Source organism: Lepus europaeus, chromosome 14 (assembly GCF_033115175.1).
Source record: "Lepus europaeus isolate LE1 chromosome 14, mLepTim1.pri, whole genome shotgun sequence".
NCBI lineage: Eukaryota > Metazoa > Chordata > Mammalia > Lagomorpha > Leporidae > Lepus > Lepus europaeus.
Genome location: NC_084840.1, coordinates 51237269 through 51264998, shown reverse-complemented (window position 1 = coordinate 51264998; position 27730 = coordinate 51237269). Strand labels below are relative to the sequence as shown.

Sequence of the window (27730 nt, the reverse complement as noted above, 5' to 3'; positions counted from 1 at the left end):
GGGTTAACTGCTGCCTACATCTCCGGCCTCCCAAATGGGTGCCAATTCAAGTCCTGGCTACTCCACCTCTGATCCAGCTCTCTGCAGATATGCCTAGTTATGCAGTGGAAGATGACCCAAGTCCTTGGGCCCCTGCTACCCACATTGGAGACCCAGAAGAGGCTCCTGGCTTGTGGTTCCTGGTTTCAGCCTTGCCCAGCTCTGGTTCTGGTCCAGCCCTGGTTGTTGTGGCCCTTGGGGGAGTGAACCAATGGGCAGAAGATCTATCTCTGTCTGTCTCTCCCTCTCTCTGTGTAACTCTGTAAGTCTGCCTTTCAAATAAATAAATAAATCTTTAAAGATAAAAATAAAAATGATAAATATACCATTGATTGCTAAGTTAGAGAAGTGGAATCGAATGAAATTTGGGTAGGACCTTGAATGACATATTGGGGTGGGAGAACTTGAGAAGTTTCACTTTAAGTTAGGTATGATAGTAATTCCTATACATGGATTATTGGAATTCCAGTATTTGGAAAGTATTTAGAAAATGCTCAACACATGAAAGTACTCAATAATTTTGCAATTTACAGTCTGTTTTGATAGTAGAACAAACCTGGGTTGCTATCAGAGAAGAAACTTGTAATGTTATAGAATAATGTTATAGACTCATAGACTGTATAGACTGTTTTGGGAACATTGTGAGTAAATAAATTGCCTGACATTCAGCTGCTTAAAAATCTGTCAGCGGCCAGCACTGTGGCGTAGTGGGTAAAGCCATCGCCTGCAGTGCGCGTATCCCACATGGGTGTCAGTTCATGTCCTGGCTGCTTCACTTCTGATCTAGCACTCTGCTATGGCCTGAGAAAGCTGTAGAATATGGCCCAAGCCCTTGGGCCTTGCACTCACTTGGGAGACCCGAAGGAAGCTCCTGGTTCCTGGCTTTGGATCAGCACAGCTCCGGCCATTATGGCCATTTGGGGAGTGAACCAGAGGATGGAAGACCTTTCTCTGTCTCTCCCTCTCATTGTCTGTAAACTCTGCCTCTCAAATAAATAAACATTTGTTTTTTTTTTTTTAAAAAAAAGAATTCTGAGTCAAAGACAGGTCAGTACTTGAGAAAGGAGAAAACAGTAAGGCATTAGAACAACACATTCACCTTTAGTTTTCCTCTTTTTGAATCATGTTTAAACCAGTGCCTTCCAGTCCTAGCTGTGCTGGAGAATCCCCCTCAAAGCTGGGGGTTCCAGGGCTCCTCCAGGTCCTCTGAACAGAATCTTGGGGACTGAAGCTCAGGATTCAAAGCAAAAAAATTTCTTTAGTGATGTAAAATGTGCAAAGCAGGTTTCAGATCTATTGGTCAAAACCACCCCAAATTTGTTAAATTTTCTTAGAATGAAGGAATGTTTACCTTTTTGCTCTAAAATCTGTTCTAACATCTTAAAAAAGCTTACGAGATTTTCTGCACTTTTACCTTTTATGGAGTGACTCAGGTATGTGTTTATGGGAGAAATTTTATGGCTAACATAGGAAGGAGACTGTAAATGCAAGTCGAGTGAGTGATTAGGGTTCCTTCCCCCAGAGATGATGTGAGTTCTGGTTGTGCAGGAAAGAATGCAAGGTAAACAGGTTGGTTTACCTTGAGTGGGTGACAGGGGTCAGAGAATGTCGCTGTAATCACTAGAGATGCTCATTTGGAAACCTGGGAGCTAGCTCTATCCTCCCAGACCTTGGCTTAGTGGAGAAACAGGGCTTTCAGTGGTTTAGGACACACTGCATAGGCAAGTCAGAGCTCAAAAGTGTAGTAGGGGCCTCTCCTGGCCCAACTTCCGTTTCTGTTGGCCCAGGTTGGAAACACCCATTTATTCCCACCCCACCCAAGGCAAGAAGTAAAATTTGCAACTCTCTACTCCTAGCTGAGGAAAGAGAGAAGCAAATTATCTTTTCTTATTTATCATCCTGTAGTAATGGCCCTTGCTACTCCCTAGTTTTTAATCTTAGCAATGTGAATATGGATGGGAAGGTGCATAGTTCTGCACATTGTTTCAGCCAGAAGCAACTGCGGGAAAGCCTAAATGAAGTGTTCTGTTCTCTTATTTTTTTAATATTTATTTACTTGATAGGCAGAGCAACAGGGCGGGAGATGCGGGGACAGGGAGACAGAGTGAGAAAGATCTGGTTCACTGGTTCACTCTCCACATGACTGAAACAATTCAAGTTAGACCAGGCCAAAGCCAGGAGCCTGGAACTCCATCTGGATCCATATGAGCCACCTTCTGCTGCTTTCCCAGGTGCATTTGCAGGGAGCTGGATCTGAAATAGAGCAGCTGGAACTTGAAGTGGTGTCACAAGTAGCACCTTAACCCATTGCACTGCCACACTGGCACCCTGAGCCCTTGCTCAGCTTGTGTTGGCCTGCTCCAAGTCAAGAACTAGGTCATCCATGCTTCTGTGCCCAGCCTGGCATGTAGTAGGTAGGTAGACAAGTTAGAAAGTGTGTGTTCATGGATGAATATGATGGAGTCTATGATAAAATAAAACAACAGAGAGAACTTCCAATGTAAATTTTCAGTGTGAACACTAGTTAGTTGGAGGAATAAGAGTCACAGATAATGACCTTGAGTCATTTGATTTGCTACTAGTAGAGGAAAAAGAAAGATTTTCCTAGCATAAGGAACTCTATTAGCAAAAGTTTAGAGGGGGAGGGTGCAGTGGGGGCAACCTTGTAGACCTTTTCAGCCAAAGTCAGATGTGTATGTGCCAAAATTAATCATTCTCACTAATACCATATAGAAATGAAAGGTGAAAAGGACAGAGACGGCTAGCATCTGGGGACTCTAGTAGGAAGTCCATTTTTCTTCTAACTAGAGATGTGACCTTATTTAAATTATAGGTTTCTAAAGTGAGGGTGCGAGGTCTCCCTTAGGCTCTGGTGTTATGATTGTGAGTCTAAGCAGGTGAGTAACTCTCAGGCTAGACAGTGCTTTCTCTACACAGGGAAGAAAGAATGTTTCTTTGAGGCAGAACCAAAAGGATCAATTAAATGTTATTGTTAGCAGTGTTGTGGACATTTCACTATTATTATTTGGTGGTGTTGTTACTGGGATCATATCCAGTTTGCTCTGCCAGTCAAATGCCTGAGATTCCCTTGGGATATTTGGTATTAGCAAGAGCCAACTGGGAACAAAATCCCACTTGATTGTGGGCCAGATCTATGCATAGATCTCCCTGCTGATGCTTGGTTAAAAAAGCTGCTGCCTTGAGCTAGACCCGTGTCCATATCGTCCCTCGGTGTGGTTCTATAGAGGGCAAAGAGGAGAGCAGCCCACCACAGGAAGAAGGAGGCATGCACCCTACAGTCTGCCCGATTGCTTTCATAGCTCAGTGACTATGCTCACTATGCTCAACCAGGCAGACTGACTTCCCTCCACAGGAAGGACAGGCCTTGAGACATTCTCTCTTGTGATCCAGTCATTGCCACTCTCCCAGACACAGGACAAAGAGATGCACTATCTGATGAATGACTCCTTGTCCACACCTACCTTTGAAGAATTAGTCCAACAGCAAGATTAGCCTTTCTGGGCAGGGTATGCATCTGGTACTTGCAGGCAGATCTGAAATTAGAACTCCCACGTTGAGGATTATGGAATACATCAGGAAAGCACATTTGCAAATGCAAATACCACTGCATTTACTGTTGAGGGGTTAGACTTGGACACTGCTGGGCAAGGTCGCAGGTAGGATGTGGGGGCTGCAGGTACAAGGCTGAGGAGGCCTAGAAACCTAGGCCTGCTTTTTCTTGCAATGCAGTCTACTTTCATTGGCTCTTGGTATTGGTGGTACAAGGAGTAGAAGAGTCCTGGACGGTTCTCAAGGAGATTAGGAAGCAGGTCAGTCCAGACTTAATGGTGGTTTTTATCTTCGCAGTTACAGTGTTGCCAGCAACATGGTCTGTTTCTCTTCCTGATTCACCTTGCTCTCTGGCCTTCTCATTCCCCCGATTTTAAGTGGGCACAAGAATTATTCCTTGGTAAGGAAAAAAATAACACTAGTCAAGGCCTGGAGATAGATAGGAACAGTCCACAGCACCCTCTCCTACCCAGGCTACCACTTGCTCTGCTGTCACTGGGAATAAGATGTGATTTTGTATTTGTGTGATATGAAACACTTGAGAGTGCTCATGTATAATTTCTAATCCAGTCCCCAATGTCTACCTGAGTGTGTTGGCCTCTCAGGTCAGTGGCAGACACCTGAGTACTGGGGCCATCTGCTGCCTCCCAGGCACCTTAGCAGGAAGTTGAATCAGGAAGGGGGCAGGACTTGATCTCAAGTATTCTGATACAGGATCTGGGTGTCCCAAGCAGGGCATCAACCTGTTATACTATGATGCCTGCCCTGGAGAATTATTTTTTAAAAATATTTTTCTATTAATTGTATTTAAAGAAGAATGTAACTATCATACATGTACAGTTATGTCATTTAGATACCCTAGAAAAATGCAAGGAAGAAAGTAGAAAGCATATATGAGGCTACTTGCAAAAGCTAACCACTGTACTAATATGGATATGTGTCTTTGCAGTATTTTTTGTACATAGGTTTTTAACTTTATTTTGTGCTTTATATAAAACTTTGTATATGGCTCTTTTCATATAACATCATATTATGAACTCCCAATGTTGTCCATATTCTTCAAGAAAAGAGGAAGGGCTGTATAGTATTCTGTTGGATGAATATAATGTGTTAACCTTGGCCAATGGCTGTGAGGACTTTCACATTCCTCATTCTTGTGGTTCTGGGATCAGTATCTTTCTGCATTAAGTTTTCCTACATCTCTTAATTTTTGAGTTGATTTTTCAGGAATAGAGTATTGATTCAAATGATTTGATTAGTTTTATGACACCTAATTATGACACTGCCTTATTAGAGTTCAGAGGATGGTTTCAGTTTATGGGGGAATCCATGTGCAGATCCTCACTGGTAAGGAGAAAGCAAGAGAGAGAGAGCAGGAGAGAAAGAGTGTGTGTGTACGCGCGTGTGCACATGCATATGTGGGACACACATGCACACAACTTTCCTAATTTGCTAGGCCTGAAATGGTACCATACTGTTTTAACTTCATTTTGTATGGCTTGTTATTCACGTGTGTGTCTACCCCAGGTAAGCTTCTTTGTTTTTTTTAACAAGATTTATTTATTTATTTGAAAGTCAGAGTTACACAGAGGAGAGGAGAGGCAGAGAGAGAGAGGTTTTGCATCCGATGGTTCACTCCCCAGTTGGCTGTAATCTACGGAGCTGCGCCGATCTTAAGCCAGGATCCATGAGCTTCTTCCGGGTCTCCCACACGGGTGCAGGGGGCCAAGGACTTGGGCCATCTTGTACAGCTTTCCCAGGCCATAGCAGAGAGCTGGATTGGAAGTAGAGCAGCAGGATCTCGAACCGGCGCCCATGTGGGATGCCAGCACTGCAGGCCAGGGCGTTAACCCGCTGCACCACAATGCTGGCCCTTCTAAGCTTCTTGAGGTTTAGAATGGTCTCTGATTCATCTTTATGCTCTCCCTACTTCCCAGCATCCAGTACAGTTCCTCACAGAACTGAATAAGTTTATTTACTCAGTATCAAGAGGTTTTCCTGTCAGACAATAAACCTCATAAGGCTGTTCAGCAAAGCCCAGTGTCTTGTAATGCAGATACACAGGGGAGCAGTGCAGAGATGGCTTTCAGTGTATCTGTGAGTAGTGAATGGAGTTGGTTGTGTATTCTCTGCTAAAATTACTATTTTTAAAAAATCAAATACTAGACCATTGTATGGATTGGCAGTGTTTTCTTTTCATGTCCTTTTACGCTAAGTTAAAAGGAAGCATCTTCAATTTTGATGACTTTGTGGTTTACTTGTTGCATTTTAACAAAGAATGCATTGAAGCCAGCTGTTTTGTCCTGTTTAGTTCTGTTTTCAGTACTGTTGGTTGATTGTAGTTTTGTTGAACAGGGTGATATAAATCCTTTGTGCTACAAGAGTTTGCACTGTTGATTTACTGGATAATGCTATTAGTGAGAAGAGAGTGAGAGAATTGCTTCTCTTCAGTGTAAACAGCAGGAAGGTTCTAGCCTGTCTAGTTTTCATTATAAAATGCTCAGGTTCTCTACTTTGCTATGAATTGTCACTAAACTTTTCTTCAAAGAATAGGACAGATTATTTTCTATGATTGCTAAAGGAAAATAAATTCATTCTATATCAGTTGGCATTAAGTAGAAATTCTTTTCTTCTTTTGCCATGTTTTCCTCTGACATAAATGCATCAACTTAAATTATTTATTTTAACAACTTATTTCCTACTGTGTCATCTGTAATTCAGTGACTGTGTTACTGAAAAGATGTATTAACTAATGACCTCCTGAGGGAGGGCATTGAGAGCTATCTCTTTTTTATCCCTTTTTCATTTAAAATATTTAATAAGAAGTGGTCAATACCTACAACTGATCCCTTTCCTTCAAAAAAAAAAAAAAAACAACCTCTGTGATCAAAGTTTTCCATTTAACAATATGGCCCTTTGTTCTCTTTGTTACGGATATATGTGTAGGTGAATGCACATTGCTATTAGGAATTAGTTCCTGTTTTTTATTGACCCATGGAAAGTGAAGAAATCCAGAATAATTCCATATAATATGATAGAGTCTCATGTAATCTTTGTTTATAAAGATTTATTTATTTATTTGAAATAGTTACAGAGAGAGAGAGAAAGAGATCTTCCATCTGCTGGTTTATTCCCCAGACAGCTGCAATGGCCAGGGGTTGACCAGGCCAAAGCCAGGAGCCAGTAGCTTCTTCCAGGTCTCCCACACAGGTGGCAGGGTCCCAAACACTTGGACCATCCTCTGATGCTTTTCCCAGGCAATTAGCTGAGAGCTGGATTGAAAGTACAGTAGCCGGGACATAAACTGTCTCCCGTAGGCACAGGCGGTGGCACTACCCACAATGCCACAACTCCAGCTCCTCATGTAATGTTAAATAGAAGTTGTAGCTGGGAGTTGGGTATAGCAGTTAATTCACATCCCTTATTGGCATGCCTGGGTTTGAGTCCCAACTCCACTTCTGATTCTAGCTTCCTGGGAGCGGCTGATGATGGCTCAAGTACTCGAGTCCCTGTCATCCATGTGGGAGACTAGGATTGAGTTCCAAATTCCTGCCCTGGATCAGCCTCAACTTATCATGGAGATTTGGGTAGTGAGCCAATGGATGGGAGGTCTCTCTCCCTTTCTGTGCCTCTCAAATAAAACAAACACATAAATAATTTTTTTAGACGTAGGCTTTTCAAGGTGACTGAATTATATAGAGTTTAGTAATCCCTGATTGCTTGCTCATCACCCAGCATTATTTTAAAAAAGAGAGAGAGGAAAAAGAGAGAGAAGAAATTGCATTTGGGAAGAGATTAACACCTTACTGGAGGATATTCTGGGTAATTTTCTTGCCTTCTAAAACCTTCTGTTTGGCTCTTGGAGATTTATATTACGTATTGTAAATCTGTTACTGCTTTCTATTCCTATTTGTTGCATGTAAATCAATTCACACTCATCGTATATATTTTTAAACACTTATTTATTTATTTGAAAGGTAGAGTTATAGAGTGAGGAAGAGACAGAGACAGAGAGAGATATCTTGCATCTGCTGTTTTATTCTCCAAATGGCCACAATGGCCAGGGCTGAGCCAGGCTGCAGCTAGGAGCCAGGAATTCTATCTGAGTCTCTCACATGCAGGGACTCAAGCATTTGGGCCCTCTTCCACTGCTTTCCCAGTTGCATTAGCATGGAGCTGTATCAGAAGTGGAGCAGCCAGGAATGAACCAGCTTTCTTATGGGATGCCAGCATTGGAGGCAACCACTTAACCTGTGATGCCAAAACACTGCCCCCCATCCTGTACTTTGTAAACATGAGTTCTTTCATTCCTGTGCTCCTTTGGAATAGTTACATTTCATAGTCATATGCTCCATTTCAAGTTAATTTATCAATAATGTTTATTCATAAATATTATGTTTCCTGCCATTATATATAGGATAATCTTTTATTTTTATTTATTTATTTTTTTGACAGGCAGAGTGGACAGTGAGAGAGAGAGATAGAGAGAAAGGTCTTCCTTTTTGCCGTTGGTTCACCCTCCAGTGGCCGCCGCGGTTGGCGCGCTGCGCTGATCCAATGGCAGGAGCCAGGTGCTTCTCCTGGTCTCCCATGGGGTTCACGGCCCAAGCACTTGGGCCATCCTCCACTGCACTCCCTGGCCACAGCAGAGAGCTGGCCTGGAAGAGGGGCAACCGGGACAGGATCGGTGCCCCGACCGGGACTAGAACCCGGTGTGCCGGCGCCACGAGGCGGAGGATTAGCCTATTGAGCTGCGGCGCCGGCCAAGGATAATCTTTTAAAAATATATGATTATCCCTATTTCACAGGTAAGTAGCTCAGAAAAGGTAAGCAACATTACAGTGGTTTCAACTAGCATATAATAGAGTGGGGTGTTTGCTGAATATCCAAATGCCAAGACATGTCTGTGTCTTCTAGAACTTAGAGTTTAGAGGAAGATAGCAAAAAGTAAATAAGCTGATATGAAATAGCATGGTGTCACTTATGGTGAGAAAAATGATGCAGGGTGATATGGGGATACAAAGTAAGATCACTTAGAACTAACCTTGTGATTTGAGGAAGCGTCCAGAAAACATCATATATGAGCTGAAGGCTGATCAGTAACAACTGTTAACAAGACAAGGGGGAGAAAAGAAGTCTTCAGGAGTATTTGGGCAAGAGGAACAGAACTCCTTGGACAAGAAAATGAAGGTCAGCAAATATGAGCATAGTGGACAGAGGTCCATCAGCTGGACAAGAGGTGGAACATACTCATGTACCAAATCACGAATTATCTGTGCTACTCTAACATAACAGGATTTATTCTGAGGGAAATTTGCAAGTACTGAAGGGTTTTTATAACAAGCTAGAAAAATATATGGTAGTGGTTCTATGGTGGTAGCAGTTGAGGTAGAGAGATGAGTATGGCTTTGAGGAACATAGAGAAAGTCATGGCTTGGGTTGGATATGGGCTGTGAAGGGAAGGCAGAATGAACACTGGGTATTTGGCTTGGGCAGTTGAGAGCATATTTGGGTTCAGTGGGCGGGCAGGATATAAGCCATTAAAATCACAACTTGGAAATGTTGGTGATTGAGACATCTTTGGGCTTGTGGATAAAGATTTATGAGTCATCTACACAGAGATGGCATATGAAACTACTAGCATTGCATAAGGAAATGTATAGAATTCAATGAGCAGGCAGTTTAGGGTAAGCTCTGAAGACTGCTAGCACTTAAGACCAGAGGAAGAGAGAATATCCAGGAGAGCAAAAGGCGGGAATGGAGACCCGTGCTCCCAGCGTGTGTTAGGACACTGTGTTGTCTCAGTGCTCTGGAGTACTTTGGTGTGTAGTCACTTCAGTTTACATGAATGTGCATAAGTCAATCCTGAGTGGCAGCTAAGTGTCAGGTGTGATTGGGGGCTGAGGATGTGATCTGTGAATATGACAGACCAGGACTCCTCTCAAATGGAGTTCACTACTATGTATGAGTAGAGCCGTCCAGGAGCCTCACCTAACACCCTTCGTACTCACCCTGAAGGACAAGTTACTGTGATATCAATTAATTATATGGGATTTATATAGAGACCGAATCCTTCAGGCACTTTTTTTTTTAAGTCTTGCTGTACTTCCATGAAAAAACCCTTGTTCCGTACCAAGGGGACATCACTTAACACATTCCTCAAAACAAAAAGTTAATTGACTTAAAAAAAAAGTGAATTATTGAACACCAGTGTGAACTTTCCACCAAGAATATATTTTGTTCCAGTTCATAAATCATAGGTTACCCCTATGCTAGGAAACCCCAAAGAAGAGAATTCTGCTAGTTTTTAAGTCCTCATGTCCAAAAATATCTTGGGTACCCAGTGCTTCATTCAAGATGAATGTCCAACAACTGATTTCATATCCAACTCAGTAATGTTATTATTGAACTTCTGTATCAGTTTATAATCATTATTCTTTAATAACATACAGTTTATCAAGTCACTTTATATTCTTGAGTTGGGTAGTCTATTTGATAGTGCGAGTTAATGAATTGTTTTACAGATATTTAGTTGTAATTTCATATAATACCAGGCTGAGTGTCCCTGGCATGGTAGTCCTCTGGTAAGTGCATTTCAGGTGGTTAAACCTCAAGTGCAAATAACACCTCCTCTTTCATTGTCTTTTTGGCCACAGAAGAGTCAGTAAAAGTGGGGTCAGTTTGTTCCTCCTTTTATTTCTTACATAATTACATATGTTAGTATTAGAGCTGATGGGATACTGGTAGGGAAAATAAGCTTTTTTTTTTTTACTGTAGTTATATTATAAATCTGCTGTGTAATTTTAACCATTTTTTTCTTGAATGGGGCTCATAATTTGTGCATTTTGTGGTTTTTCAATCCATTTGCTACAGCTGCAGTCCTGATAAGCGGCTCAATTATAACTATAACATTGGTCTTAAAGACTCACTGATGCCTCATGGAAAACTTTGAAAAATTCTATTTAAAGACAATTATGCTTAAAATATCCCTTTCTCCATTTCTGTTTAATCCTTGAAGACTTATTACCAGGACTGTTAGGATGAAAGCAGATTATTCTTTCAGGCTCTGAAATTCTTTAATTTCTCTTGCAGTTGTTGATTGCTGCATCTCCTAGCTCTTCCTCACTTGGGTCACCCCCTACCTGTGAGGTCACACAGGTTTCCATGTTGTTTTCTAAAGTGCTCACGGAGGGCTGGTGACAATTTGTTTTATCTTTACTGGGGAGCAAAAGCCATAGAATTTGATGAAATGTAAGAATTATTAGAAACTATTGGGTGACAGTGCCCTTGACATTAAGAATTAACTTAAAGGAAAGATGGCTGTGTTAAGCATTAGTCTAGATATCTACTTTAATTATTGATCATTTTGACATGGACTTCAATTCTCCGTGTTCCCCAGATAGAATCTAAGTTTGGGGAATTTCCTTGAAGAGAAGATCTCCATGTTGCTGATGACATTACAGGCTCTGCTGCAGAATTCTGGTCTGCTGTCTAGTCCCAGGATGGATTAAGTAATGCTTGAATTTGCTTTGATATATATACTTTTTAAACCACACCAACTCAGAAATGTTTGTTCATTTAACCATTCATTTAGAAGAGTAGTTGTTAATCCCTATACACTCTCTGAATGGGATAAGGTGGGAGGGAGCTAGTGGTCGAGGTGGCAAAGAAGACCTGTTTTATGGCACATCTTTTTTATTTTTTAGATTTTTGTCTATTTATTTATCTGAAAGGCTGAGTGACAGAAGAGGAGAGAGAGAGAGAAAGAGAGAGAGAGAGAGAATCTTCCATCTGCTGATTCACTCCCCAAATGACCACAACAGCCAGGACTGGGCCAGACTGAAGCCAGGAGCTCCATCCAAGTCTTACTTGTAGATGGCAGGTAGTAAGTATCGGAGCCGGTGACACATTGCTTCCCAGGTGCATTATAGGGAGCTGGGTGGGAAGCAGAGTAGCCAGGACTCAAACTGGCATTCTAATAGAGGATGTAGGTATCAAAAGTGGCAGCTTAACTTGCTGTACCACAACACTGTCCTCTGACACATCTTGTGAACATTTCCTTAAGTAACACTTTTGCCTTCTGAGAAAGCATACCATTACTTTTTGGAGACCAATTTTGCACTTGCCAGTGTAATACTACCCTCATCAATTTCACAATCTCTTTGAATGATGAAATGATAGAAAAGTCACAAAGACTAAAGAGAGGAACAGACTCCCAGCTGTTCATGAAAAAGAAGACAGGTGTGGACTCAGCAGTTCCTGTATGTTCGTCTCTAACTTGGATGTGGTGCTGAGTGCCTTTTGTGACATCCTGGTTGGAATGGTGCGTAGACTTGTGTCCAGAGCCACCATAAACAACCCACAGAACATGGAGCTGGTGGCAGAACTGGCCGTTTAGGTATCCTTGTTATTTACCATGTTTGGGAATAGCCATTAGCCTCAGAGAGGAAGCCGCTGAGATGCTTAGAAGATGAAGTATGACATTCTTTCCCGTCTATACCATCACAAGACACATCTGTAATCACCACATTTGTCTGTTGTGGAAGTGGGGGATGATGGGAAGCGTCCTCTTCAGAGTGAGATAGTTGTTGAATGTTGAATTTATGTTCATGGTAATCTGCTCTAAGGATTTGAGAAAATGTCTTGAGGCAAATAGTGTCTTGCAGAGTGTTAGTAGCTATCTGCATTTCTCTTTCTCTGTAATGAACATGTTTCTGGAAAGTGAAATTTTTATGATTACAATACAATAGATTCTGTAAATACAACAACTTGCTATTTAAATATTATATTATAGAGGGTTACTGCCTAATGTATTTGTTTAGTCATTTAGTAATTTACTTGATAGTATTTATTGAACATCTACCACACACTAGAAATTTCTATGTACTGCTATTGAAGTGGTAAACCAAACAGACCTAGTTCTAGACTCTAGACTCATATTGTGATCTCTCTCTCTCTCTCTCTCTCTCTCTCTCTCTCTCTCTCTCTCTTCCCCCTCAAATTATTTATATGTGAAAGGCAGGTGGGGTTTGGGGAGAGATATCTTCCATCCACTGATTGACAACAACAGCAGAGGCTAGGCCAGACCCAAACCAGGAGCTCCTTCTGGGTCTCCCACGTGGAAGACAGAGACACAAATACTTGAGACATCATCTGCTGCCTCCCAGTTTGCACATCAGCAGGAAACTGGATCTGAAGGGAAGCAGAGACTCTACCCGGAGAACTCTGTATAGCATGTGGGCATCCCAAACGACATTCTAACCACTAGTCAGGCATTAGCAGTGGGCTTTCTGCTAGGGGAAGTGCTCATTATCAGGCTTAGAAAATGGGTGATTTGGAAGTGGAAGATCCCTTACAGGAATACCTGGCTGGGGAGGAGCATGGTGATGGGGAATGGTGGTCAGCTCGGCCCAGGCAGTTGGTGCTCCATTTGGAGGGACAAGCTCAGACCAAGGCTTTCATGTGCTCTGAGTTTGCTTAGCTTTTATCCTCTATAACAAACCTAATGATAAAATGCAGCACAAATGCACTGATTTTTAATCACGTCTGCTATTTGTTATAAAATAATCCTTATTCTGGGGCTGGCACTGTGGCTTATTTGGTTAATCCTCCGCCTGCGGCACCGGCATCCCATATAGGCACCAGATTCTAGTCCCAGTTGCTCCTCTTCCAGTCCAGCTCTCTGCTGTCTGGGAAGGCAGTGGAGGATGGCCCAAGTGCTTGGGCCCTGCACCCGCAAGGAAGACCAGGAGGAAGCACCTAGCTCCTGGTTTCGGATCAGCACAGCGCGCCGGCCGTAGCGGCCATCTGGGGGGTGAACCAGTGGAAGGAAGACCTTTCTCTCTGTCTCTCTCTCTCACTGTCTATAACTCTACCTGTCAAATAAATAAAAAAATAATAATCCTTATTCTTTGACCCTATCTTTTGTTCTTCAAGAGAACTATAGAATAAACATCTTTTATTTTTTAATATTGTATGTTAAACAATGAGAAAGTTACAGCTATAGAGGAAGTTGGATGCTCAGAAGACAGATTTTTCAATAAGAATCTGAGCCCAGTAAATTCTGATGACTTTCTATGTATAGTCAGTTTTTCCTGGACTAATTATTTAAGTGTATATCTTACTATTTCTAACCCTAGTTTTAATATTTTATAGCTTCTCTATTTTCTGCACGTCTATTAGTGGGTGGCTTAAATTCAAGAGCTTCCCTGGGGGTATGGCAAAAGAGTTACCGGTGTGAGGAGATGCTGGTTTGTGTAGCTCTGATGAGGGCAGTGGGGTAGGGTGGCAGTCTCTTGGTCTCTTAATTGTGCTTTTTAAAAAAAAAAAAAAAGATTTATTTTTGTATTTGAAAGAGTTACACAGAGAGAGGAGATGGAGAGAGAGAGAGAGAGAGAGAGAGAGAGAGAGAGAGAGGTCTTCCATCTGATGGTTCACTCCCCAATTGGCTGCAATTGCTGGAGCTGCGCCGATGCAATCCGAAGCCAGGAGCCAGGAGCTTCTTCTGGGTCTTCCGCGTGGGTGCAGGAGCCCAAGGACTTGGGCCATCCTCTACTGCTTTTCCAGGCCATAGCAGAGAGCTGGATCGGAAGTGGAGCAGCCAGATCTCGAACCGGTGCCCATAAGGGATGCTGGCACTTTAGGCCAGGGCGTTAACCTGCTGCACCACAGCACTGACCCCTTAATTGAGCTTTTAATTTTGAATATTTTCCTGCTTTGACGTCTGTACAAACATTGATACTTATTGTGTGCCATCAACATAGAAAAGGGAGGGAGATAGAATATGTCCTAATTGGCATTTATTTTATCTTACAAATAGGAGGTTAAAGGAATTCAAAGCAATGGTTAAGGTGGTTTTTTTTTTTTTTTTTTTTTTTGCATTTCATGTTTGTATATGTGATATCATTTTCAATTTGCAGCTGATTTTTTTTTTTTCTGTTCACCTCAATGATCATCATTCTATTCACATTTTCCATTCTGAGGTCACTTTTGGGGATATTGTTTTCTTAGGAAATTAATTGTTTCCTCTGGGTTTTCAGATTTGTTGCCATAGAGTTACATGTGGTAACTATACTTACACATCTATATTTTCATGTCTTATATCTGTGCTTATGTCTTCTTTTTCATTTGAAGACTTGTGCACTGTTCTGTCTCTTTTTCAGGCTTGAGAAGGTATATACCTATCTTCTTACTGTTTCAAAGCTAGGATTCAGTTTTGTTCTTTCTACTTTTTTTCTGTACATTTTACTGTTCTGTGGTGAGTTGTGTGATGAATTCTGTGTTCCAGATGAAATTTCTGAAAACTATAGATAGGTTGGAACTTGGTGCTGGCTAGGGCAGGCACAGAATACATGCAAATGAGTAACTGCAAACTAATTTTGTATCAGTGACTGTTTGTGAATTCATGCAGTTCTTTGGCAGTCACTGAAATAATACTTTGTTGTGTGCCATTCACAGCAGAAATGTCAACAGAATTTACAGAATCTGTACAAGCCTAGTACAAGTGAATCAAATACATTTCAGGAGAGAGAGATTAGGCAAGATGTCTTGTACTGTCGTTGTCACTTTTGCACTTTCCAGGAACAGATTTGATAATAGCCTAAATTGTACAGGAAATAGCTTAAAATTCAGTCATCTGTGGTCCTTTTAAACATAATGATTCTAAGTGAAATAGTAAGATATAGTCATTCTTCTTGCCTTTCTGAGAAGCATGAGATAGTATGTCTCCTCTTCTGTGCATGTAAGCATCTGACGCTTACTCTCCTTTTGTTTGTCCTATCATAAAATATCAGTATATTTCCTCAGTTATGAGCAGTTCTGGGAATAGACAGCATGTTATCATGCCAAGACTTTAAAAAAGATGTACATAATGTGAGGAAAACAGCTACCATCACCAGAAAATATAGGTTGTTTCAAGAGACCACCACATGCTCATCTCAGTACCATTAAGAGCCCATTGGAAAGATTTCTTATGATATTTAGCTGGTTGGGGTTTTAACATTTTTGAGCTGAATTGCAGTTATTTCCTAGGCTTTGGTGACGGGTGAGGGAGATCGGTTGTATTATACTTTTATACTACACTTGATCTTAGCCTAAAGGCTGAGAAGCGATTGTATTATACTTTTATTACCACCATTATTTCCAGAAGAGATAGAGCTGTTCTGTCACTCTTGTACTGACAAGTGAGGTACTCAATCTGTCATGAGTTGGGAAGATACATAATCCTTGGCAATATTTTTGTTTAATTAAAGATAGAGTAAATGAGAAGAAAAGATATTTGTATTAAAGAGAAGAGTGGGTTAGATTGAGTTTCTACCAACACAGAGATCTTATTGCAGTGTTTTATAGATCTAGGTGATTTATTTTATCCCACACATTTGCCTGTAGTACAGTAAACTAGAAAGTTGAATTCTTTAGACACCAGGTCATTCAAGAACCTTTCTCACTTTATTTGATTGTGAACAGTCATACAGATTCACATGCTAATGCCTGATATTGACCTTCTGCAGTGGGACAATTTGAGTATTTTGAAAGAAAGTATAATAATAATCACATTACATATATGACTAGCTTATTACTCTTATCATTAATTTAGTCATTGAAATATTGTATGATTATTGTAGTTTAAACCAGGCTGCATGAGTAGTTCATGTGAATCTGACACTGAAAGGGCTGGCTCCTGGCTCAGAGGAGCTTGAGATCTGCTGGTAAGAGAGACTGACCAGTTGACAGCTCTGTTGGAGGTAGATGAGTGCAAGTGTGTGGAGGTCACCGAGGGGGAGTCTCTTTGCTCAGATATAGTGTCAGGGCAGGAGACAGCCATGTGGAGAAGGAAGATAGAGATGTTCCAGAGAGAAGGAACGGTGTGACTGCTGTGGGGAGACTCGACGTGGGTGGAGCAAAGAGAGAAAGAATAATGAGCCATACTGTAAAATGTGTTGAAATTGAGCTTTATTAATTGCTAATGGCTATTTCCTTTCCTTTATTGCAGGTGAAGGAAACATCCATGACCAGATGTCTTAAGAAATGCTTTTGAAAAGAACAGAGGTGTACAAATTCATCACAACAGCTGAGCAAGTTGGTTTTGGTGACACTATGTTCTGAGGATGTTGTTTACTTTTGGTTAAAATGGAAAAATAGACAAAGCCTTTATATCTGCACTTATTATTGTGTTGGAAAGAGCAATGTGATTAGATTTGCATCCATTCTTCTGGGAAGACTTGGAGCTTCTGGCTTTGCTAGACATGAGTGACCCAAGGCAGTCACAAGAAGATAAGCACAAACTTGGCAGAGCCTCTTCAAAGTTCAAGGACCCTCCCAGAATCATGCAGTCGGATGATTATTTTGCTCGAAAATTTAAAGCCATTAATGGCAACATGGGACCCACTTCTTTAAATGCCTCAAATTCCAGTGAAAGTGGTGGTCCAGCCAATGGTACCCCAGCTGTGCCCAAAATGGGCGTGAGAGCAAGAGTGTCTGAGTGGCCTCCTAAAAAGGACTGTTCCAAGGAGCTGACGTGCAAGACGTTGTGGGAAAGCCGGTCTCAGACCAGCTACGAAAGTGTCACCTCTATCATGCACAATGGGCAGAATGACCAGCGTGATGGGCAGCAAGAGGAACAGCTTGATGTGGACTTCGTGGAGGCGAAGTACACCATCGGAGACATCTTTGTTCACTCTCCTCAAAGAGGGCTTCACCCCATCAGGCAGAGAAGCAATAGCGATGTCACCATCAGTGACATCGATGCTGAAGATGTCTTAGACCAAAACGCAGTCAACCCCAACACTGGGGCCGCCCTGCACAGGGAATACGGGAGCACATCGTCCATCGACAGGCAGGGCTTATCTGGTGAAAACTTTTTTGCTATGCTTCGAGGGTACCGAGTAGAGAATTATGACCACAAGGCAATGGTCCCCTTTGGGTTCCCTGAGTTTTTTCCCTGTGACCCTGCAATATCCCCCAGCCTTCATGCAGCAGCACAGATTTCTAGGGGAGAATTTGTCCGCATCTCAGGGTTGGACTACATGGACAGTGCCCTCCTGATGGGGAGAGACAGGGACAAGCCTTTCAAACGGAGGTTAAAATCGGAGTCGGTGGAAACATCCCTCTTCCGAAAGTTGCGAACTGTTAAAAGCGAGCATGAAACTTTCAAGTTCACATCAGAACTGGAGGAGGGCCGCCTTGAGAGGGGCATTCGCCCTTGGCATTGTCAGCGATGTTTTGCACATTATGATGTCCAGAGCATTTTGTTTAATATCAACGAAGCCATGGCTACGAGGGCTAATGTGGGGAAAAGAAAAAACATAACCACCGGGGCTTCTGCCGCATCCCAGACCCAGATGCCCACAGGCCAGACAGGCAACTGTGAGTCCCCTTTGGGGAGCAAGGAGGACCTCAACTCAAAAGAGAACCTGGATGCTGACGAAGGGGATGGGAAAAGCAACGACCTCGTCCTTAGTTGTCCTTACTTTAGAAACGAGACTGGTGGAGAAGGTGACAGGCGGATCGCGCTCTCTCGAGCCAATTCATCCTCTTTCAGCTCTGGGGAAAGCTGCTCCTTTGAGTCGTCTCTCAGCTCTCACTGCACAAATGCAGGCGTCTCGGTTTTGGAAGTGCCACGAGAAAACCAGCCCATTCACAGGGAGAAGGTCAAGCGCTACATCATTGAGCACATTGACCTGGGGGCCTACTATTACCGCAAATTCTTCTACGGGAAAGGTAAGGAAGAGCTCTGGAGGTGGACAGGTGTGTCTCAGGGATTCTCTCTTCAAGGCTAGTGCAACATTTTACCTTGTGTTGTGCATTCCTTAGCGCTCCACTGGGCTTGCCCTTGTGTTTGACACATACTGATGGTCCTCCAGTGTTGCCAGACTAATGTTTTTAGTTTCCTGCCTTTCTTGATTCGTAACCTGCAGTGTAGAAATGTCTCCCCGCCTATTCTCTAACAGCTTGTGAACATCACAAATATAGACTAGATTTAGATTTTACCCCTCTTAGTACGTCTTCCCTGATTAGCTCTAGCCCTTTCCTACTTCTCTGAATAATCCCTTACACTGTTTACACTGACTAATCCTGTGAGTTTTTACCCCTTTAGTCTTTTCTGTGCTTTGCTTCTACTACATTGCTGTATGTGATGAACATGTCAGATGAGTTCCTGTTGAGAGAATGCATGGATTAGCATGATAGGCAAAGTTTGTTTACAGTTTTATAAATGTTCTTACGTGTTAAAATGCAAATAGTTTTCTGATACTATTACTTACAAATTCTTTAATGCCATGTAAAATCAGTTATATTTTGCTTTTATTTGTATCTTCAGGCTTGAAGGATATGTTCTTTGGAGGTTTCGTAATTGAGACCTCAGCCTTTAACTAAGTGTCATTCAGTTATTCCAGGGACATGAGAATGCACACTTTTAGAGACTTGCAGAGAAATGAATTTCACATATGTGCCAGTAGAACCTTCAGGGCATGTCTGGATGCGTTTCTGTTGGGTACAATTGGACCCCTTTGCTCATCCTTATAGAAGAGCTTGCTTTTCAAGGCTCCATTTTATGTCTTCATTTTCATCTTTCACCCTTTTTCCCAATCCCAAGTATAAGCTTATGGAGTACCTAAGGAGCAAAGGTGGGCAGACAGACTACTCCTTGTTTTGTCCCTAATGAAGCAACAGTTCTGTCATTCTGTCTTCTTCAGAGCATTTGCATGTAACTTTTGATGCTAGTTGTTTCTTTCTTTGGAGCAGATCACAGGGATAACTCAGATCTCAAGAGGTCATTCTGTCCATTCAAGTCACTTATAACAAAAACCAGTATAGAGCCTTTTTTGTTGCTTTTCTTGCCAACTATGAACTTAAAAGAATCTGGTTCCTGGATAAATTTTCATTATTAAATTTAGAAATTCATTTCCCCATTTTTTGCATTCAGATTTAACCAGTCACCTGTGGTCATGTTATTATAAAATAATAGAAATCAGAGAAGTAGTTATTACGCTGAGCATGCAAAAAAGCTCAATAAACAGACTCTTGCATCACGGCCGGTCATGTAACTTGAGCAGTCTCTCTGTCCTCATACTGATGGCGTAGTGGGACTGGAGTAATTTTGCCAACAGGTGCCGGTTCCCCAGTTGTGCCTCCTATTCCTTCCGGGCCTTAGCACCTGACCCCAGTCCTGGCTTCTGATAGGCATCACTATTACCACTGCTAGTGGCCAGCAAGAGCACAGCATCTTTGACCTGCCTTTTAGTCCGTGCGGTTAAACTAACCCCTGACCCTCATAACTGTTCGTCCAGAGGCCTCACATTATAAAGCCCTGCACAAGAATGGGTTCTGGGTGAAACTAAGTTTTTCTGGAAAGAGAGACAGTAGAGAAGTAGGCTTCCGCATTAAGGTTGTTTTTACTAATGAAGCCATAGCTACCAGTGGTAGCAATAAAATATAGACTCTTAGATTTATTATGTGCCAGAATCCTCAGGGAATTCATCATGCTGGCTAGCCGAGTGTTGTGTAAATAGTTTGTGATTCATCCTTTAAAATATCAGAACATAAAACTTCTATATATGTTCACATTTATGCCAGGACTTAGTGCCAGCATCTCATATTCTCTTGCACCTCCTAAGTATGTGTGGAATGAAAACCTTTTGTTCACAAGACCAATGGTCACCACCATCTGATTCATTGTCCTCAGGGTCTGTTTCGTGTGTGGGGTGACTTCTGGTCTCTAGACCCTGTTCTCCTGACTGCTGCCTGTAGTTTCTCGGTAACTCTCCACTATCACTTGCTTGTTTTGAAGACTCCTCTGTGAGTGTTGTACTTCCTGTATGTCTTTCGAGGGCATCGGAAGTAGCATCAAACTTGTTAGATTTGAATGTGAAATTAAAACAAGCCCCGAAGAAGAATCTGAGCATAGACTGCCCTGAGACAAAATTGTGGGTGGATGCAGTTCAGGGTTGCTGGGATCCCGTGGTTCTGGGCTGTGTGCTCTGTGTCTGTGAGCTAGCTGGAGAGCTGGATTCTGGACTGCTTTGCAAAGCCTGCAACATGGATGAGCGGGTCAGCAGTCCCTGTGGTTGCTTTGTCTTCAGTGTCCTGTGATTTTGTGCTGTGGAAGATGCTGCTTTGCCAAGGGAGCCGAGGGAGCGAGTAGCTGCTGGGAGAGTAAGCCCGAGCCTCACGCTCGGCCTGGCTCTGCTCTGCTCACCGGTACAGCTGTGAACCATGCCCTGTGTTCTCCTATATTTAGCTTTTCTCCTGTGGCCCAGTGTGAATTGAAAGTGAAATTGCCTACAATAGCATTTGCTGCTGCTCCTGCTGGTCTCTCTGTGGGGCCATTTAGAACTAAGGGCAGAGGCAGCCACATGGTGCTGGGACCCAGAGCTGGCCAAGGTATCCCGTGGTGTAGGAGAGGAGATGAGGCCACAGCTTCACCACTGGCCCCAGCTGTGCAGGACCCTTTGAGTTGTAAACACACTCCAAGTTGTGGCAACATCCTCATATTTAACAGCAGACCTCTGGTGGGCCCAGACAGACTGGCACAGAGAATGGTGTCTTCTCAGATACCTTTTATTCCATTTCCAGTTTGTATTTTCCCTCCTCTCAGAGTTTTTCTCATTGGGAACAGACTCTCAGGGATCTTTTGATACTTTTCTGAGTGGCTTTTATTTTGTTCTATGCTTGAATGTTCTGCTTCATACTTCATTTTCAGAAGAATTCACTGGCTCTCCATCCCTGGGAATCGTTTGAAGTATGGAACTTTCATCATGTGGTTTACTATTTATTGGGCAGTTGACGTGAAAGGGCCACACATTACACAGAGGTGAATGCCCGTGGCTTACAGTCACTGACAGGTGTCTTCATAACTCTGCAAAGCATTTATGCAGGGGAGCGGCTCGCTTGTCCAGGCACATCCGTTTGTGCTTTCGTCAGGAGAGTGGGGATTATGACCAACACAGAGAATGCGCAGTGCTGTTCCTTCCTTCTGGTGGCGACTGCCGGGAGAACCGCCCATGCCTTTGGTGGAACTCTAGTGACCGTGCTGAGTCCTCGCTGAGCTCTCCCACAGTGATGAATGGCCCTGGGCAGGGGAGGGGAAAGGTGTGCTTGACCTTCCTGGGTCCTGAGAGCTTCAGGGAGCTTAGCTTTCCAGGTAGCACAGCAGTGGCCTTAGGCCTGGCTCGGTACTGGGAGCTGTCCCCCGTACAGGTAGAGTTGGAACTCTATACACAGTCCTTGTGGGTCCCTGTTTGGTGATGTCATTTTTAAATCTAGAAGAAACTGTGTACCTGCTGGGTTACTTAGGAGTTCTAAGCCTGTTCTGTGCCCCATTTCCTATCGGGTAGACAAAGCCCATCCCTAGTAAGCCAAGTGAGTAATGTTGACTAAAGACAGGTAAAACCAGAGGGCAGGATATAGCTGGGGCTCCCTGGGAACTTTGTCTTGGGAAAGCTGGTTTCACCAACACCCTCCAAGTGTTGGGGGAGGGCGGTGGGGACGTCAAAGAAGAGACAATTTATACCTTTTTTCTTCTAGCCTTCTTATAAATGATATGTAAGTATGATATGATGATGATAGGAAAATAAGAACATGTAGAGAAAGGAAAAGAAATAAAGGAACCCCCAATTTACCAGCATTAACAATTTCATCTTTATCCCTGTAGGCTTTTTCTGATGCAAATGCATTTATGTAAATGGAGCCTATTCTTGCTATTGCTATGGAACTTTCTTTTGATGATCATCCTTCCATGTCATTTTGTGCAGAGCTGCATCAGCGTTTTAAGAGCTATTATCAGTTATCCTTATCTGCTCTGGCTGCAGAGAAGATGCTAGATATTTGCCAGCCAGGATCTGGGCAGAGGAGTTCATGACTGCTTTGCTTCAGAGAAAAACTTTATCAGCCTGATAGAAGCACTGTAATAGGGGAACATATATTTCTTCCCTTCTTTTAGGTGCTCCTCCCAAAAGACTCATCAGAGATACATTAATGAAAGTTCACTTCAATAAAGGAATCCTAACTTGACCAAGTAATTTATCATCATAGAAGTTTAAGTCATAGTCTCCCCACCTGTATGTGCTTGGTAACTCAACTTCTAAAAGGTGGGGTATTGTGAGAGGGGGGCAAGTAACTTTACAGGGGAGAAGCCTGGCAAATAAATAAATACCCCACCCACCCCCGGCCAGGTGATCAAGGTGAGATCATCGACAGTGGCAAGTGCTGTAGACAGTCTGTGCCCAGGGTGTGGGGAGAATGACACTTCCACGACCTTCTAAAGCCATGACCCCAGTGTGGTTAAGGAAAAAACGTTAGAAAGATTGCAAATGAGGACCTACAAAATCCCTAACGAATCCTCAAAACCGTTCAATCATCAAAAACAGGAAAAGTCTTAGATACCGTTACAGGCTAGAGAAGCCTCCAGAGGCTTGACAACTAAATGTAATGTGGCATTCCTAGATGAAACCTTGTGATGGAAAAGGACATTGGATGAAAGGAAAGGAAAGCTGAATGATTTGCACAGTCACTAATAATAATATCAGTATTTGTTAATTAATTAATTGTAACAAATATGCCAAAGTAATGTAAGACATTATCAACTGGGAAGCTGAGTGAGAAGTATAAGGAAACCACCCTCTTTGCAATTATTGTGTAAATTTAAAATAATTTTAAAGTAAAATGTCATAAATGCTCATTATGTATCTAATTATTATTTGTTGAAAACAAGAATAAACAGGATTTTTTTTTTTTTTGACAGGCAGAGTGGATAGTGAGAGAGAGAGACAGAGAGAAAGGTCTTCCTTTTTGCCGTTGGTTCACCCTCCAATGGGTGCTGCGGCTGGCACATCTCGCTGATCCGAAGCCAGGAGCCAGGTGCTTCTCCTGGTCTCCCATGTGAGTGCAGGGCCCAAGCACTTGGGCCATCCTCCACTGCCTTCCCGGGCCATAGCAGAGAGCTGGCCTGGAAGAGGGGCAACCAGGATAGAATCCGGCACCCTAACCGGGACTAGAACTCCGTGTGCCGGTGCCGCAAGGCGGAGGATTAGCCTGTTAAGCCACGGCGCCGGCAAGAAACAAGATTTTATCCACAGTTCTGCCATAGGATTCCTGTCAGCAGGCACCTCCATCCTGTGTTTCAAGTAGAGTCAAACTGTCCATTGCAGGCAATCTCCTCCTGAATATTGTTCTCCAGCTTTTCCTAAGGGGCAGGGAATGGTCCAGCCTTATAATTTCCTTTTTCTTCTGTGTTTATTGAAATGCAAAAAGACATTGTCTTTCAGTTTCCCCCCTTACAGTCTGCACAGTAGACAGAAGTGGCTGTGAAGTGTGGTTCAGGATACCCTTGGTGCCCAGGCCCAAGAATCTCTCTGAATAAGGCCTTTATTTCTAACTCACTTTTTGGATTTTCTCTAACAAGTCCAACAAAAGAAATATGTATCTTTTAGGACTGCTTTCCAGAAGAGCTTGGTCATTGTACAGGGAAGGTTCTGTAGTGTGTTTGAAAAGAGGCTTGGTGGGACCCTTTGTCTCCCTTCTGGCCTGGCACTTTGGGGATCCTGGTGTTTATGGTTCTGTTATGCTTCCTGTGATTTTCTTTCTTCTCTATTTCTTATAAAACGAATAGACCAGAGAGCATGTCTTTAATTTCTGTTGGTCATATTAGCTTTCCGAGACTTCCTGGGTCAAGGCAGAAGGGAATTCTTTTTGCAGAAACTTCCCAGAAAGCAGATTTCGAGCTGCTTTTTAAGTGGAGCAGATCACCGACAGCAGGGTGCAGGACTAGCTTTCCCAGGTCCTTTTCTGCCCCATGGTGCCAGTCCTTGAGCTTCAGAGGCCCCTTCCTCTGTTCAGGTCTCATCCCAGGCTGTGCTGTTTGAACCCCTGAGAGCAAAGTGTCAAGCATCTGTGCCATCGGCACTAGTTCCCCCTGGAGCTCTCCTTTTTGCACCTCTTTGAGTCCCCTAGCTGTAGTGACTACTGTTTGAGCCAGCTCTGTGCAGACTCTTCCTCTTCTCAAGGGCTGTGCTTTGTCATTCGTTTTTTAACTGAAAGATAATGCCTCAGAGGTAAGTCTGCTAAGTGGACAAGTGTAGAAGCCCTCTTACCCCTCCTTCATACCAACTGTTGTTTGTAGCTGAAGAATTATCTTTTTACCATTAGGCAGAAATGTCCATATATTTTAATTACAGCTGGAGGTCAACCTTGGGTCAACAGAGACCCATGAATGGCGGGCGAGATGCTGTCCCTCAAGATGAGGAGCACTCCTGGATTCACATCCTAATTCAGGAGAAGGTTGTTGAACAACCTTGTACCTCAGTTAATCATCTGTAAAGTGGGATAATGCACTACCTCATGTCAGGAGCTTAGGGAAATGCCTGTCACAAAGCCTGTCCCTCCCCCAAGGGTTTCTTACAAAAGTGCATTAAGTCCTTTCTTTCTGAAAAGCAGTGATTGTCCATAGCTGCATTTAAAGGGAGAGAGACAGAGGTCTAGAACCATATGGCAGACAGGGCCCTTGGGAAAGGTATCTGGGGGAAGTCCTCCACCCCATCCAAACACGTGCATGTAAGTGTCACTAATGTGACAGTTGTCTCAAGAGCGTACCTTTGCATATCAAGAGAACCTCCTTGCCCACTGATGCATGGCTGCATTTGTCTTGAATTTCATGCCCAGTAGCTTTTTTTATTTTCTGGTTTTATGCAGTCATTGATGAAAATTAATAGGGAGTTGGACACTATTAAATTCATATGGGTGAACAGAGCGCTGTCTAACAATAGTGCCATTCTGAGACATGAATTCCTCCCTCTGCGGACATAATCAACTCAGTTCTTAACCTCCCTGGCCGGCATTGCCACCACAGACAGAGGTCCCATTGAGACCCGGGGGCTCTCAGAAGGGAGGAACTGTCCAGCTGCACATGAGATTCAGCATTGTGGGTCATTGTTGCAACAGCTCCATGTGGCTGATGTGAAAACACTTGGGCTTTCTCTCTTGCAGGGGCTCTCTGATGGGGTGATGGCAATGGCTGTATTCCCATCCATTGCAGCATTGTGGGCACCTGTGAAGGACTGGCTGCTGTTTAAAACTTTCTGAACTTTTGGCCCCTAAAGGCCTTGAGTCATCCTTTCAAGAATAGAAGCTAATTCCTTGGTCAGAGGAATGACCACTCTAATTTCTATATAGTTTGGCTTATGTGCCAGTTAGAACTATAGGAACTCTCACTGGCATTTCACTACTGGTACAATAAGTTGGAAGTAGAGGTCTTTTTTTTTTTTTTTTTTAAAGATTTGTTTATTTGTTTATGTCAAATGCAGAGAAAAAAGCGAGATATCTTCTATCCACCAGGCAGTTTGCCAAATACCTACAAAACCTGGGGCTGGGCCAGGCTGAAGCCAGGAGCCTTGAATCCAGTTTGGGTCTCCCATGTGGGTGGCAGAGACTCAGCTACTTGAACCATCATCTGCTGCCTCCCCAGGGTGCACAGTAGCAGGCAGCTGGATTGGAAGCAAAGCTGGGACTCAAACCCAGGCACTCTGATAGGGGGTGTGGGTGTCACATGTGGTGGCTTAACTGCTGCACCTGCTTCCCTGGAAGTAAAGGTCTTTGGGACATAAGGAGAACCTGGAGGCTCAGTAAAACCTACCTTGTTCAGATGTAAAATGTATTTCACTGTTTATCCCACTTAAGAAATAAAACGTAGGTAACTGTCCCCTTGCCACCCCTCTTCTCGCCTTTTACACAACAAGTCCTTTCACACTCACCTAGTGTTTTCTTCCTCTTTGGAGAACATAATACTAAAAATTACAGCGTATTGAAGGAATTCTTTGATAGCTGCCTTAGTCTTTCACTGTCTTATTTAAATTGATGACTTTTGAGTGAACATCCTTATATTCAGGACAGATTGGTTGCATCATCTTCAGTTGTGAGTTCATTACTTACATTGGTGATTTATGTAATTTAAACTCATGCATGAATTTTGTCATCCTTGGTTTGCTCCCCATGAGAAAACTGTAGAGCCAGACCACTTAGCTTTGCTTCCTAATTCTGTCTCACCAGATTGTGACCTGGAGCTTGTCCATGTAAAATAAGGATAATAGTTGTGACTCCTCTCATAGGAAGGATGAAATGAGTTAATTTATGTCAAAATAAAATTTAATATTATTTTAATTATAATGCTGCCAGTCTTTCAAGCTTAGCTAATACTTTGGTTAAATTTGAGTCAAAGGAGCAAAAAGTTACACAACAGAAATCTATTAATTTTCCCATGATGGTAAACTCACTAATTTTATCCATGAAACATTAGTAGAGCAGTTGAACTTTCTTGAAGTTGTCAAATGACACTTAAAGCTATTACCTGCAATAAGTGAGTGCTGTTATAGTCATGCACAACCTAATGATGTTTTGGTCAGTGATGGACTGTACATGTAACAGTGGTCCTGTAAGATGATGCACTTAGTGCTGTCATGGCTGTCTTCGTTTGTCTAAGCACGTTCCACAATGTTTGTACAGAGATGGAATTCCCTGACAACACAGTTCTCAAAACGTGTTCCCATCATTCAGTTCATTCCTCTATTTTATTCACTCACTTATTTATTTACTTTTTCTTTAAAATAAATTCTTTAAAAAAATTTGTGTATTTATTTGAAAGTCAAAGTAACAGAGAGAGGAGGAGAGACAGAGATATAATCCATCTACTGTTTCACTCCCCGGATGGCTACAACTGTCAGGGCTGGGCCAGGCCAAAGCCAGAAGCTTCATCTGGTTCTCCCATATGAGTGGCAGGGGCCCAAGCGCTTGGGCTATCCTCTGCTGTTTTTCCCAGGCCATTAACAGGGAGTTGGATCAGAAGTGGAATAGCTAGGACTCGGACCAGTGACCATATGGAATGTTGATGTTACAGGTAGCAGCTTTACCTGGCACGCCACCATGCTGGCCCCCACTTTTTCTTTCAACTTCTAGAGTGCTAGAGAGCAGAGAAGGTGACTGAAACTGAATACATGCAGCTATTTGGAGGGAAAGTGTACAGGCGATCCCTGGTACATGGGAATACAGAGAGCAGCCAGCTGCAGCCCGGGACGTAACCGAGGTCAGCAGAGAGCCGTCCACAGTTAAAGGATCAACGCCCCGTTGAAAGAACAGA

General features: G+C 42.8%; 1 protein-coding gene across 6 annotated transcripts in view; it reads left to right on the top strand.

The window, feature by feature from the left end:
* SIPA1L2 (signal induced proliferation associated 1 like 2) overlaps positions 1–27730 on the top strand; it is a 228768-nt gene that overhangs the window by 95717 nt on the left and 105321 nt on the right. For 5 of the 6 annotated variants that reach the window (XM_062210619.1, XM_062210616.1, XM_062210613.1 and 2 more), the window contains one exon: positions 16601–18327. In XM_062210619.1, coding sequence (XP_062066603.1) covers positions 16854–18327 — 1474 coding nt within the window. In that variant the 5' untranslated portion in view covers positions 16601–16853. Of the gene's footprint in view, positions 1–11440; positions 11495–16600; positions 18328–27730 lie in introns of those variants that run through there. The other variant, XM_062210615.1, reaches the window with a different exon arrangement.